General features: G+C 37.5%; 2 protein-coding genes across 6 annotated transcripts; one reads left to right on the top strand and one right to left on the bottom strand.

The window, feature by feature from the left end:
• The first annotated feature begins 1,948 nt into the window (after nucleotides 1-1,948).
• On the top strand, nucleotides 1,949-9,285 carry arrb2a (arrestin, beta 2a). Of its 2 annotated transcripts, XM_063013606.1 has the most exons (16): nucleotides 1,949-2,078; nucleotides 3,324-3,354; nucleotides 3,450-3,510; nucleotides 3,601-3,645; nucleotides 3,889-4,085; nucleotides 4,257-4,316; nucleotides 4,768-4,835; nucleotides 4,964-5,099; nucleotides 5,208-5,292; nucleotides 5,637-5,709; nucleotides 5,869-6,006; nucleotides 6,192-6,275; nucleotides 6,765-6,788; nucleotides 6,979-7,055; nucleotides 7,794-7,848; nucleotides 8,004-9,285. In XM_063013606.1, the coding sequence occupies exons 1-16, from the start codon at nucleotides 2,056-2,058 to the stop codon at nucleotides 8,092-8,094; spliced, it is 1,248 nt and encodes a 415-aa protein (XP_062869676.1). In that variant the 5' UTR covers nucleotides 1,949-2,055; the 3' UTR covers nucleotides 8,095-9,285. The 2 variants fall into 2 exon arrangements, with proteins under 2 accessions (XP_062869676.1, XP_062869677.1); XM_063013607.1 differs by lacking the exon at nucleotides 6,765-6,788.
• Nucleotides 4,503-12,252, bottom strand: si:ch1073-143l10.2 (uncharacterized protein LOC565165 homolog). 4 transcript variants are annotated; one of them, XM_063013609.1, is made up of 7 exons: nucleotides 12,078-12,211; nucleotides 11,916-11,988; nucleotides 11,524-11,620; nucleotides 11,075-11,148; nucleotides 10,376-10,627; nucleotides 10,148-10,215; nucleotides 4,503-4,810 (listed from the first exon to the last, which is right to left on the bottom strand). In XM_063013609.1, exons 1-7 carry the CDS (start codon nucleotides 12,163-12,165, stop codon nucleotides 4,782-4,784), a joined length of 681 nt encoding a protein of 226 aa, XP_062869679.1. In that variant the 5' UTR covers nucleotides 12,166-12,211; the 3' UTR covers nucleotides 4,503-4,781. The 4 variants fall into 4 exon arrangements, 2 of the variants coding, with proteins under 2 accessions (XP_062869679.1, XP_062869678.1); XR_010015218.1 differs by lacking the exon at nucleotides 12,078-12,211 and adding an exon at nucleotides 12,234-12,252 and having other exon boundaries at nucleotides 4,746-4,810; nucleotides 9,477-10,215; XR_010015217.1 differs by having other exon boundaries at nucleotides 4,746-4,810; nucleotides 9,477-10,215.
• Between the last annotated feature and the right edge of the window lie 109 nt (nucleotides 12,253-12,361).

Raw genomic sequence — 12,361 nt, 5'->3', positions numbered from 1 at the left:
CCAAAATAAAAGTGATAAACTAACGTTCTCTTATTATTTTCATTTAGAGTCACAGTGGAGCTTGTACCTAAAAGGCTAAAGGCAAGAGTTTACCCTAGACAGTGCATAACTCACTCATAGCTATTCAGTAAAGCCAGTTCACCTTACTTGTGTTTTCAAATGAGTAAAGACACTAATGTTCCCAAAGAAAACCCATTAGGACACAGAACGAACATGGAAAACTTCCGTGGCACCCACTCTTCCACTCCGTCATACCACTGATTTATTCAATTCAAAACCACTTTTTATCATAGTTGCTTAAAATATAAAATTTTATGCTGCCAAATGTATGTATACACTTGTATGTATTATTTTAACTATTTGAGCTTCACATTGTTAATATGTACAGTACATAAAGTCATTCTTCATAGATAAACACATGCAAAAGAATGGATAATACTAAGGTGGCACTATCATAGGATGGCCCATCAGTATGGACTTTCTGCCTTGCCTTGCTAGTGCTTTGCCAAACAAATGTAAATGTTGTTATTGTGATGTGTTGTATTGAAGTCCAAGAGCAACAACAGGCCCCTTACAGCAACACATTACAAAGTTTTAGACTGTCTCTGGAAGAAACTAACGCATTTACATTAATCACCAGGAGCTTCATGGATTGAGCTGTTGTGGCTGAGGAGGCACAGTCTAGCCTAAAATTATCATGCACAAAGTAATGTAAAGCACAACAACACTGGACTCTATAATGTAATACATCGTGATGCAGCATCTGGCAGTCTGATGGATCAACCTGGGTTTGGCAGAGATTGTTGTGGGGTACCAAAAACCTTGAGCCTTTCTGGAATGGAATGGAATGGAATAGAATAGAATAGAATCTTTATTGTCACTTTACACAGGTACAATGAAATTTTGTATGGCAGCAGTAGAGAAAATTTGTAGCATTAAACACAAACATTATTTACACTCTGATTTTAACGTGTGGTGTTTGGGTCTCGTTTGGACATATAATGTAAACAAAATGTATGGAATTTAAATCCAGTGGCTCAGTGGGTATCACTCTCGCCTCACAGCAAGAAGGTCCTGGGTTCGATCCCCAGGTGGGCCGGTCTGGGTCCTTTCTGTGTGGAGTTTGCATGTTCTCCCCGTGTCTGTGTGGGTTTCCTCCGGGAGCTCCGGTTTCCAAAGACGTTCAAGTGAGGTAATTTCGAGATACAAAATTGTGTTCGACATTAAACTTGAACTAATGAATCTTGTGTAACAAGCAACTACCTAACCTATCATGAATGTAACCAAGTGTGTAAAACATTACGTTATAATACTAATAAATAAATAAATAAAATAAAAAAATAAATACACAGGTACAATGAAATTTTGTATGCCATCTCTTCAATAGAGGTAGCAGCGGCAGTAGAGAAAAATAGTAGCAGTAAACACCAAAACAATTATTTACACTCTGAAAACCCCTGATTTTAACGTGTGGTGTTCGGGTCTCGTTTGGACATATAATGCAGACAAAATGTTTACAATATAAATCCTAAAGGTTGTATGGAGTGGCACGGTGGCTCGGCAGGTAGCACTGTCGCCTCACAGCAAGAGGGTCCTGGGTTCGATTCCCAGGTGGGGCGGTCCGGGTCCTTTCTGTGTGGAGTTTCCATGTTCTCCCTGTGTCTGCGTGGGTTTCCTCAAGGTGCTCCGGTTTCCTCCAACAGTCCAAACACGTGCAAGTACAAAATTGACCATGACTGTGTTTGACATTAAGGACTTGAACTGATGAATCTAGTGTAATGAGTAACTAACTAGCTGTTCTGTCATGAATGTAACCAAATGTGTAAAACATGACGTTAAAATCCTAATAAAGAAAATAAAGTTTGTAAAGGATTTAAATGTTGAACATTGTATTTTGAAAAGTGTTTCTGCGCCTCTTCCGGTCTGTGCGGTTGCTTAGCGTAGCTGTTGTTAGCGCTGCAGCTAAAATAGCCTTAGATGTGTTTTACCTTTAAAAACAATCCCATTTAACCTCTATTAACTTGCCAAACTGTAAAATTCACATTCTCCCTGGATATGGGGGACAAGGCAGGAACACGGTGAGATTTTTATAAACATAACTTGAATTATAATCTCCAAAATATAGCTTATAGCTTTTTTGCCCTTATTACAGTACCCTCAGTAATATGTTAGCCATGTAGCTAATTTAGCTTGATAGACGTTCATGCACTGCTGTCTATCTACATACTCACGAGTGATGATCTGTAATGTTTAATAAAATGCTATAATACTAAACGTATGCACGGTAATGTTTGTAGTTAAACATTAACACACAATCTCTGATTTAGCGATTAAAATGTGTCAGCGTTGTTAGTATTCAGGGAGGATAGTAAACAGTGCCAAATGGTGTTATTGCTAGCGTGCTACCATGTTCATTTGCTTGATTCACTGTAGTGAATTAATCATTCTGTTTCTCTACGTGGTTTGTGGTTAAAATGACAAACTTGTATTATATACTACACACACTTAATACCAGTATTTACGAGGCAGCTGTAGCCCAGCGGTTAAGCCCAGGTTGCTGCCCTTGGGCCCTTGAGCAAGGCCCTTAAACCTCAATTGCTCAGACTGTATACTGTCCCAGTACTGTAAGTCGCTTTGGATAACGGCGTCTGCTAAATGCCAAAAATGTAAATATAAATGTGCAATGTACAACACAATACTGTACACTGTATACGTATTCTAAATACTATGGAAAAACAAGTCATTTAGCACCATCACCAAGCTACAACTCATCATGGCCTAGCCTAGTGGGTAGAGCTTTGGGTTATTAACTGAAGAGTTAAGAGTCTGAATACCAGCTCTGCCATGCAGCCACTGTTGGGCCCTTGAGCAAGGCCCTTAACCCTGTCTGCTCCAGGGGCACCATATGATGGCTGACCCTGCACTCTGACCCCAGCTTCCAAACAAGCTGAAGAAAGACTTTCGTTGTACTGTACGTCTGTATATGTATATATGACAAATAAAGGCATTCATCAAAGCCTTGGTCTGGCCAGTATCCACATATGGATATGAAGCCTGGAGCCCTGGACACTATAAAAAAGAGGAAGATAGACACATTCAGGCTTTTGAGAATAAGCGCATCAGTCAACTGCTGAAAATCTCATAGAGGAAGATGATGACCACTGAGCAGGTTTACAAGATGGCCAGAACAGAACTACAAAAATACACCATCTCTTACTCAGATCACACTACAAACTGTGGCACTGTCAATTTGCTGGTGTTTAGTAATCAAATGTATTCAACGTTGTAATAAAAATCATCGATTGCTTGTTTTGTTTTTGTAGGGTTTTCAAGAAGTCCAGTCCAAATTGTAAGGTAAATGGCATGTCATCGGTATTTCATTAAAAAAAATTTTTTAGAGTCTTTATTCCTGATGTATAACCTATATATTTTTATCCTTATGAATTCAGATTACAGTATATCTGGGAAAAAGGGATTTTGTGGATCATCTAGATCATGTGGACCCAGTGGGTACGTCAAAGTAAAACTATATCAGTATTAATATTCATTTTTAATAATCACAGTTCCAGTGGGATTCATATATTTTTATTTCCTTTACAGATGGAGTCATCCTTGTAGACCCTGAATATCTCAAAGACAGAAAAGGTAAATTTCCTAGCTACTGATTAGGATATTGAAACACGTGCTATTTTTCTATTAGTTGTCTATTCTGTTTTGCATTGGTGACAATTTGCATGTACATTATACTGTATGTAGCCATATATTATATATATATTATAACTTTTAATTTGTAATACAGACTATGAGCAAAATCTGGCCCTACGCATCTTTAAATGCTCAAATTCTTTGCTTCCTTGCTTTAGTCAAGTCAAATCTATTCTGTCCTAGTGTTCGTGACGCTAACCTGTGCCTTCCGCTACGGACGTGAGGACCTGGATGTTCTTGGTCTTTCCTTCCGGAAAGATCTTTATGTATCCACATTTCAAGCTTTCCCACCCATCAAAGAGGAGCGCAAGCATAACAGTCGTCTTCAGGAAAGGCTTTTGAAGAAACTGGGACAGCATGCTCATCCTTTTTACTTTACTGTAAGTAGCTAGCATTGCATATTAGGCTGTGTTTAAAAAAGCCTTAAGAACACTTGGGTCTTGTTTACTGGCAATATTTTTTTGTTATTTCGATCATGCTGCAATCACAAGCAAAGCTTTGATACTCGTTTGTAGAATTTATCGTCCATGTTGATTATTGTTCTATTTCAGATTCCTCAAAACTTGCCATGTTCAGTTACTCTGCAGCCTGGTCCTGAAGACACTGGAAAGGTAATTTCATCTTTAAAGCTGATTTTTATAGTAGGGCAGTGTTATAATGTACAGCGTGTACAAAAACAACAACAACAACAAATGTCTGTATACTAAGTAAAACACTTACTAAACATTAGTTTATTTAAAGATTAAAGTCATTCAGCAATGCAAATAAACCTATAACCAAGTAAACGTGTCCTTGGTTACTAAATCAGCCAGTTTTCCAAATGTGAATTAAACACATGCCAAGCTTGCTTTAAGTGTTCTATGAAAACACTGTGCCATCTAAAATAAATTCAGAAGAGCAATACATTATCATACCAGTCTAAAAGGGATTCGAATTTGGAATAACAAAGGCGATCAGAATGCAGAGTTATTTTTTCACAGCATTGTGCTGCATGCACCAACATTACTATTGGTTTGATACTTGATATTTCACCTCACCAACTCCAGTCTTTGTTCTGCACAGGCATGTGGGGTAGATTATGAGATTAGAGCTTTCTGTGCCAGGTCTGTGGAGGAGAAAATTCATAAAAGGTAAGCAGGCTTGATTTATCCTTCATGACTTTAAACATATTGTCATAAAAATATTTATTAAATGGCTGCTATCTCAGCAAAATAGTCAGATTCCATTAAGCCTGTTTATCAATGTACGTTTGGTCTAGAAATTCTGTCCGATTAGTCATTCGTAAAGTGCAGTACGCTTCAGAGAAGCCTGGTCCGCAGCCGATGGTGGAGACGACACGGAGCTTTCTGATGTCTGACCGCTCTCTGCATCTTGAGGCCTCTTTAGATAAAGAGGTAAAAACTCTTCTGTAAATGTAATCAATAGAAATACTAAAAACATTAATGTTCTGTTTTGAATAAATGATTGTGCCGGTCTCTGGTGTCTGTACTCTGTTATTACAGCTTTATTACCACGGGGAGCCCATCAGTGTGAACGTTCATGTCACCAACAACTCAACCAAGACGGTCAAAAAAGTCAAAATATCCGGCAAGTTTTCTTTCTATAGCCCTTAATTTATGAGTTTGGTTATTATAAATTATGCCACCTAGCCAAGTCTGTTTATTATTCTGCTCTGTTAGAACTGCTTTGATTAATTGTATATGCTGTGCATGATGTTGCTCCAGCAGTGGAAAGTAAATCCCCATAGTTTTCAGTGAAATGCCTATGGTTTTTGGAAGAGATGTTTAACATCTTGAATAGATGTGATAGTCAGGTGTCTACATATTTTTTAGCCATGTACTGTATGTGAAGTCATGTTTCTTTAATACAGTTTGCACACTGTAATCCTTTAGTTATTTAACACTTATTAAGGATTTTATCTATGTCCTCAGTGCGGCAGTATGCTGATATCTGTCTGTTCAGCACAGCGCAGTACAAATGTCCAGTGGCTCAGCATGAGGCAGAGTAAGCATCAGTCTTCACTGTGTATTCGTATAGCAGTAAATACTATGTAAAACACTAAAATGGTGCAATGGGGGCTTAGTGGGTAACTTCTTTTAATGCTTAGAATGAGAATTGGATGATTTGGGAGATTGTTTCTAAAGTCTGTTCTCTTTCTCTCAGTGACCAGGTATCGTCCAGCTCCACATTCTGTAAGGTGTACACTCTCACGCCCACCCTGAACAACAACCGAGAGAAGCGAGGGCTTGCGCTGGACGGCAAACTTAAACACGAAGACACCAACTTGGCCTCCAGCACCATGTTAGTCCTCAACACTTTAATTTATGTTAAGTTGTGAGCTGGGTCTTCTTAAATATCACAAGAGTCTGATTGCACAGCTGAAAGTCATGTTTCATGTTTTTCATTAAATTTGTCACCCATCTGTTTGTTATGTAGAGAACTAGTGACCAGACGAATTTCCCTTGTTTCTGTGTTTATTTCTGCAGTGTTAAGGAAGGATGTACTAAGGAGGTTCTCGGAGTTCTTGTGTCGTATCGTGTTAAAGTCAAACTAGTCATCTCACGTGGAGGGTGAGTCACAAATTCCTCCGGAGCAACTGCTTTTCTGTACGCACTTATACTGTAGCAGTATTAGTCTATACAAAATGTAAATGTTTAAGTGTAGTTTAAACTGATTCAGCTCATGTGTCAATGCACTGTAGTGAGTATTCTCTTTATAGAAATTATTTAATGAGAGATTTACAGATTTAATCTTTGTATGTCAGAGTAATTTTTAATACTTAAAACATTTTTTTCTGCTGGTTTTGTTAGATTTTTAAAACAATTTTGTGGGTGTATTGTATCTGTATTAAAGTCAAGTTGAACTTGGTGGGAAAGGTTGCAGGTTATAATAGCCACATTTTTACTGTGCTACCAACAGTGAAATTGCTGCTGATGCTTTCCCTTAACCTTTGCTTTAATTGAGTCATTTGTCATTCTGTTTTCTGCTGGTGTTTCATCTGTTTTCTCTGTGTATCTGTTTTCCTCCATCTGTCTGTTAACCTTCCCGCGTTGCATCAGGCTTTTAAGCAGCTTACTGGAGAGGTAAATATACACTGTGCATCCCACTGGTTTCCAGGTTTGCTGTGAAGCTTGCTCTTTCTGCTACTCATCTGTTTGCACTTGTCATGGAATAACCAGATTGATGCACATATTTACAGAATGACTGTGCTTTATGGCGTTAAACTGGGTATAAATCAAACAATCACTGTTGTTATATTTCTGCCTCCTACAGAGATGTCTCAGTAGAGCTGCCCTTTGTTTTAATGCATCCCAAACCGGTAGATCTGTCCACCTCTCGGTCAGCCTCAGGTACTATTTTATACTGTAATATCTGCATCTTTGCACAATATTGCACTTTTTTGCACCTTACTTTAATATCTGCTTCTATAAAAACCATACACTGTTAACTGTTTTTTGTATGTTTTTGTTTTTTTACCCCGCTTATCATTTACTCAGTACCATGTTCTGGTCAACACTACACTCGTCTTTGGTCCTGTCCCTAATTTCTTTAGATTAGAAATGTCACTGTATTTATTGTAATTTTTTTTATTTGCACTGTGTGTTTTGTGTTGCACCCTGGTCCTGGAGGAACGTTGTTTCGTTTCAATATGTACTTGTATATAGCTGAAATGACAAAAAAAGCCTCTTTTGAACTCTCCAGCATTAAACCACAGCACTATTCCAACAATGCTCATTCAGACACAGATGGTCCCCAGCTGAAATACAGCTGACAGTATTAAGGGAATCTGAACAATTCTGGCCAAAATGTATGGTTGGCAGTCCACAGTTATTTCTTTAACTGAGGATGCTTGCCTAATGAACAGCAGCTTAAATGACCTGTTATACAGTCACTCATTTCAAGCTGTATGAAATAAAAAAGTGTACATTGTTTTTCAGAGCTGGTCACATTCATTCCTGATTGAAAAAAATAGGCCCATATAAGCCTATTTTAGAATTTCTAACACATTTAACACTTTAATGCTGATAAAGATTTTGGAAGATATTCTTAATGTATGTTAATATAATGTTTAATCTTTATATTTATAGCTGTACCAGAGGCTGACCCTCCTATCGACACCAACCTCATAGAGTTTGACACAAGGTGAGTTTGGGATTATCGACATAATCTTAAAAACAGACCCTCCCGTCCCAATTCTAATCCATATTCAGGAGTTATATATTAGTTCTCTTCAGAACAAAACAGTCTTTGTGTTTCATCTTTAACTTGGCCTCTTTTGTCTTCCCTTTCTTTAACAGTAGCTTCACCCAGGATGACGACCTGGTGTTTGAAGATTTTGCCCGCCTGCGGTTAAAAGGAATAATCGATGATAAGGATGAGGACTGCTGAACCTTCTTTTATGCCTGTTTTATTTTTAATTTACACCCAGTTCAAAAACTCACAGCATCACACGAACCACTGACTAATCCACCCAACGCACGATAGTGAATCCACATCCTAATGCCATTCCTGTGATAAAGCAGTGTTTTGCCAACATGTTGGCCGTAATATTAAAACAAAAGACTTTGAAACATTTTCAAGTTGAATGATGAAGAGCATTGAACAAAAGATTTTAAGAAATGCCAAGCAAATCTGCTGCTTGTTCTAAAGTTATATGGGTGAAGACAAGATGAATATGTCAAGAGAAAGTTGTTCTGTAATCTACTGAAGTTAATTTTGCAGTGCCTTTGTACAGTAAAGACTAGTAAAGATTTCTTCACAAAATAAAACTATTATCATTTAAATGTGACAAACAAGCCACTGTAATTGGCATTAATACCATGGCCATGGAAAGTCTTTAGAAAGCTGTTTGTAATAACAGGCCAGCATTAAAGTAGATCCAGTTCAAGTTTATTTTCACTTTTAAATCAGTGCACGGACATGGAGAGTCCCCCCCAACACTCCATTAAAGGAGTAACCACAGCTCCAAATAAAAGCTGGTTAAGATAAGGGAACAGAAAATAACAGTAAGTTTACTGTTTTAATATCATTTACTTTAAAGGAATACAAATGTACACAATCTCTATTTAACTGGTGGAAAAGTGGCCATGGTATAAGCGAGATAATACCAGCCGAGCTGTCCTGTTATAGAGAAATAAGTTTGCTGAAATTAAACTGGAATTTCACGTTGGGTATCCTCCTCTGCGTCGGCTGTTATTTTATTGTAACAGGACAGTACGTCAGGTGTCATCAAACCCAGAAAGAACTGAACCCTTGCATAATAATGATAATAATAAGTGTCCAACTCTCAGATACATTGGCGTGTTCCTTCTCCCTTTACAAAGATGTAACAGAACCGCTATTGAGTGTGTGTGTGTGTGTATGTATGTATAAGTAATGGTACTGTAAAAACTTCCTAATGCCAACTGGACAGTAATGGAATGTAAATAAACAAGGTAATTTGAGTGAAACAATCATCTTATTACACATTTAAAATACTCATAATATTATTTTCTTTATCATTGTTTGCCATTTTCATTGTTTGTTTTTGAAATTTCAGAATGTATTTAATTTTTTAAATAAAAGAATAGTCCAATGCCACTGTGTTAAATTTAAAGAAGCTTTTTTTGCAAGACACACATAATAAGCACAGTTTTCCTATTTGGATAGCAGTGGTTGATTTCTTGCTATTCTCCCATATATCTCAAATTTGTCTAGTTGTATTTTGTCTTTTTTTGTACTGTGAAGTTGTGAACATTGAATTTAGCTGAGGCAATAGATTTCCTACTCACACATTTAAACACTCCACAGTGGTGTGCCAGCTCGTTAGATGCCCTGGCTTTCAAAAGGATGTTTTGTCTGTTGAAAAACTTTACTTTAAATTAATTATAGAATATAATTATACAGAACAAATTTTATATAAAAAATAAAAAAATTCAGATTTATCCAACAAAATATTTTGTTAATGCATTTCACTACAGCAAAGTAACACAGTGCATCAGCTCAAAAACAGAAAGATTAGGGGCACTCGCGTGGTGCAGTGGTAAAACACACAAGCCCACCAGTGTTAAGCTCTTGAACTTGCGAGTTTAGCCAGGCGAGTGCCTACACATAGACGTGCCAGGTGGGAGGGCCTGGGGGACTCCTTTAATTACGGCCTCTGGTTGCTGGTCAGTGGTGCCTGCACAAAAAAGGGAACTAATAGAGATCAGAGCGGGACTCTGTACATGATACTGATCCCTGTGTGAATCCACCTCTTGCAGGTGAAAAGAAGCAGTTGGTAAAAGCAACCGTGTCAGAGAATGTGTGTCAGGAAATGGGTCTACACCAGTGAAGGAGATATATAACCAGGGTAATCGCATATGACTAGTTTGGGGGGAAAAAAGGGGGAAACAAAAAGATCATTCATGTTTGGCAGATGTCCGATCAGTTAAGTCTCTTTTCATGATCCGGCCATTTGTACCTGCACACGACTGACGCCTAGACCCTGTATGCAGACGCTTATTCAGTCGACCAGCATAGTGATTCCACCTAGTGAACAACAAATCAACATCTATGTTAATTCAATAAAGCTAAGCATCCGCAGCACTGCTTTCACATGAACATGTATTTAGTAAGCTTTGTGCCCTGTGTACCCTAATAAGGGTTGTAAAATATGGAAATATTCAAGTGGTGTTTATCTGATAATCACCTTTCTAGAGCAGCGTTGTGTTTATTAAGTCGCTCTGCCTCCTCTTGTTTCTCCTCCAGCCAGCGTTCAAGTAGCTCCTCTTTTTCCTGACGCACCATTTTCATCTCCTTCTTTAGTGTCCCATGTTCCGATCTCAACACTGCTAACTCCTTGGACTGACATTCCACTTTATATCCAACATCAGACAGATCATTCTTTAGGGAGCATGCTTCTCTGGCCAAAAGCACAGCTTCTTTTCGATAGCGGGTGACTCTACAGCATAGAACAAAGCATTTAAACAATGTGTCCTACCAGTGTTCTGGAGTTAAATGTAATACTTTTAATTACTTAAAATAACACCTCTAATTTAATTTAACATTAAGACTTGGAGTTTAATCGAAATTCAATATCCTGTGTGGTGTTAGATTTGTTTTAAAATCCATGTTAATGTCTTAATAAAACCAAAGACATGACAGCAGTTACTAGTAGTTGTATACCAAAACAGCTAAATAAAAACTATAGGAAAACATCCAACACTTGGTCTTACGATTGGTTCCACTGGAGCCAGTCACTGGGATTTACCGGTAAAAAGCATTATACCTTGAATGGGTACCTGTTGCTTTGTTGCACATGAGTGTGAGCACAGGGTGAGCATCATCGCCACCTTGTTCACTAACGTAAAGGCAGTTTCTGGCAAGTGTGTTAATCTAAAATACTTACTGTGAGTGACAGTACTGTAGCTCTGCTTCCTTAAGGTACAGGTCACTGGTCAGGTCTGATACTGTCTGAGCAAGCTAAAGAGAAAATGTAAAGAGGCACAGTAACCCACTAAAATGTTTATCACTCTCTCTCGCTCTCTCTAATATATACAGCAACATTATGTATACACATAACACTTCCGTCAGTATAAGGCCTGATTTAATTCAGTTTGTTAATCTCATTTAAATCCCATTCCACTATATCAGAGATCAGGATCAGTCTGGGGTCAGATATAGGAATTAGATATGTGCTGCTTCAGTCCAGCACCACAAACCATTTGGAGGTTGAGATGAAAAGGTTTTTCTACTTTTATCAGGTGTCAAATATTTTGTTTTGTACTTACAAGGACACATTAACAGAAATGGCTAGTAAAAACATTTACCATGAAACGTATATATATGAAACAATACCTTTTGTCTCACTTGTTCACCCTCTTTGAGCTGCAGATAGAGCTTTGGTTGATCATTCTTCTCAGATGAGCGTTTCTTTATTCCATTGGTGTTTGAACTTATGGAAATACATAAAATTAGTCTATTTTCTACTTAGTATACTTCAAAACTATTAATTGGTGATATGAAAAATATCAGTACTTTTATTTTAAGGTGTTTCTTCATGGGTTACTTTACTTTATTTTATATGAGTAACTTTCTTATTGGCCTATTTCACTGAGTAGGTTTTTTCATTGGCTTTTTTTTAAATGAAGTAAATTGTAATATGTTACTTTATCTTTTACTTGAGTTACTTTTGCACTTATTATTTTTAGCTGAGTAATTTACTATTTCAAAGACATAAACAGTAATACCTGCGTTTGCTGTCTCTCTCCAAATCCTCCCATAAACTCATGTGTAGACTCAGCAGTTCTTCCAGTCGGGATACTGTTAGCATTTAAAAATATTATTATTTATGGTAGGGAAGGGAGAATTTATTATGATAAAAAAAGTCTGAATAAGGAATTCAAGTTTACCTTGAGAGAAGAGACCAGAGAAGGAATCTTTCTGTAAACAATCCCTCTTAAACAGTGCAGCTCGCACATGACTCTTCCATAACTCCATAACTTACTAAAAACAAAGCTCAAAAGTTCTGCTGAATTAACGAATATATTTCCTAATGTTTCTTTTACCTCAAGTTTCCAAAATTCAACAGCCAGAGAGGTTATGTATTTTATATTTACAAACAGGTAAGAGAGCAACCGCTTCTGTTCTAGTGGGCAGAAATACTCTAGTGTTCATTCCCTCACAGCTGAGAAAG

This window comes from Trichomycterus rosablanca, chromosome 18 (assembly GCF_030014385.1).
Source record: "Trichomycterus rosablanca isolate fTriRos1 chromosome 18, fTriRos1.hap1, whole genome shotgun sequence".
NCBI lineage: Eukaryota > Metazoa > Chordata > Actinopteri > Siluriformes > Trichomycteridae > Trichomycterus > Trichomycterus rosablanca.
This window is presented reverse-complemented; position numbering and strand designations above follow the sequence as displayed.

What these genes read in the sequence shown, in the direction of transcription:
- si:ch1073-143l10.2 (XM_063013608.1), bottom strand. Translation starts at nt 12,165, where the DNA reads ATGGAGTTATGGAAGAGTCATGTGCGAGCTGCACTGTTTAAGAGGGAT. An exon ending in CTCTGGTCTCTTCTCTCAAG is followed by an intron (nt 11,989 to 12,077) that starts GTAAACTTGAAT and finishes AAATGCTAACAG; the next exon opens with TATCCCGACTGGAAGAACTG. An exon ending in GTGAACAAGTGAGACAAAAG is followed by an intron (nt 11,149 to 11,523) that starts GTATTGTTTCAT and finishes TTTTCTCTTTAG; the next exon opens with CTTGCTCAGACAGTATCAGA.
- arrb2a (XM_063013606.1), top strand. Translation starts at nt 2,056, where the DNA reads ATGGGGGACAAGGCAGGAACACG. An exon ending in CAAAAAAGTCAAAATATCCG is followed by an intron (nt 5,293 to 5,636) that starts GCAAGTTTTCTT and finishes CTATGTCCTCAG; the next exon opens with TGCGGCAGTATGCTGATATC. An exon ending in CACCTCTCGGTCAGCCTCAG is followed by an intron (nt 7,056 to 7,793) that starts GTACTATTTTAT and finishes TTATATTTATAG; the next exon opens with CTGTACCAGAGGCTGACCCT.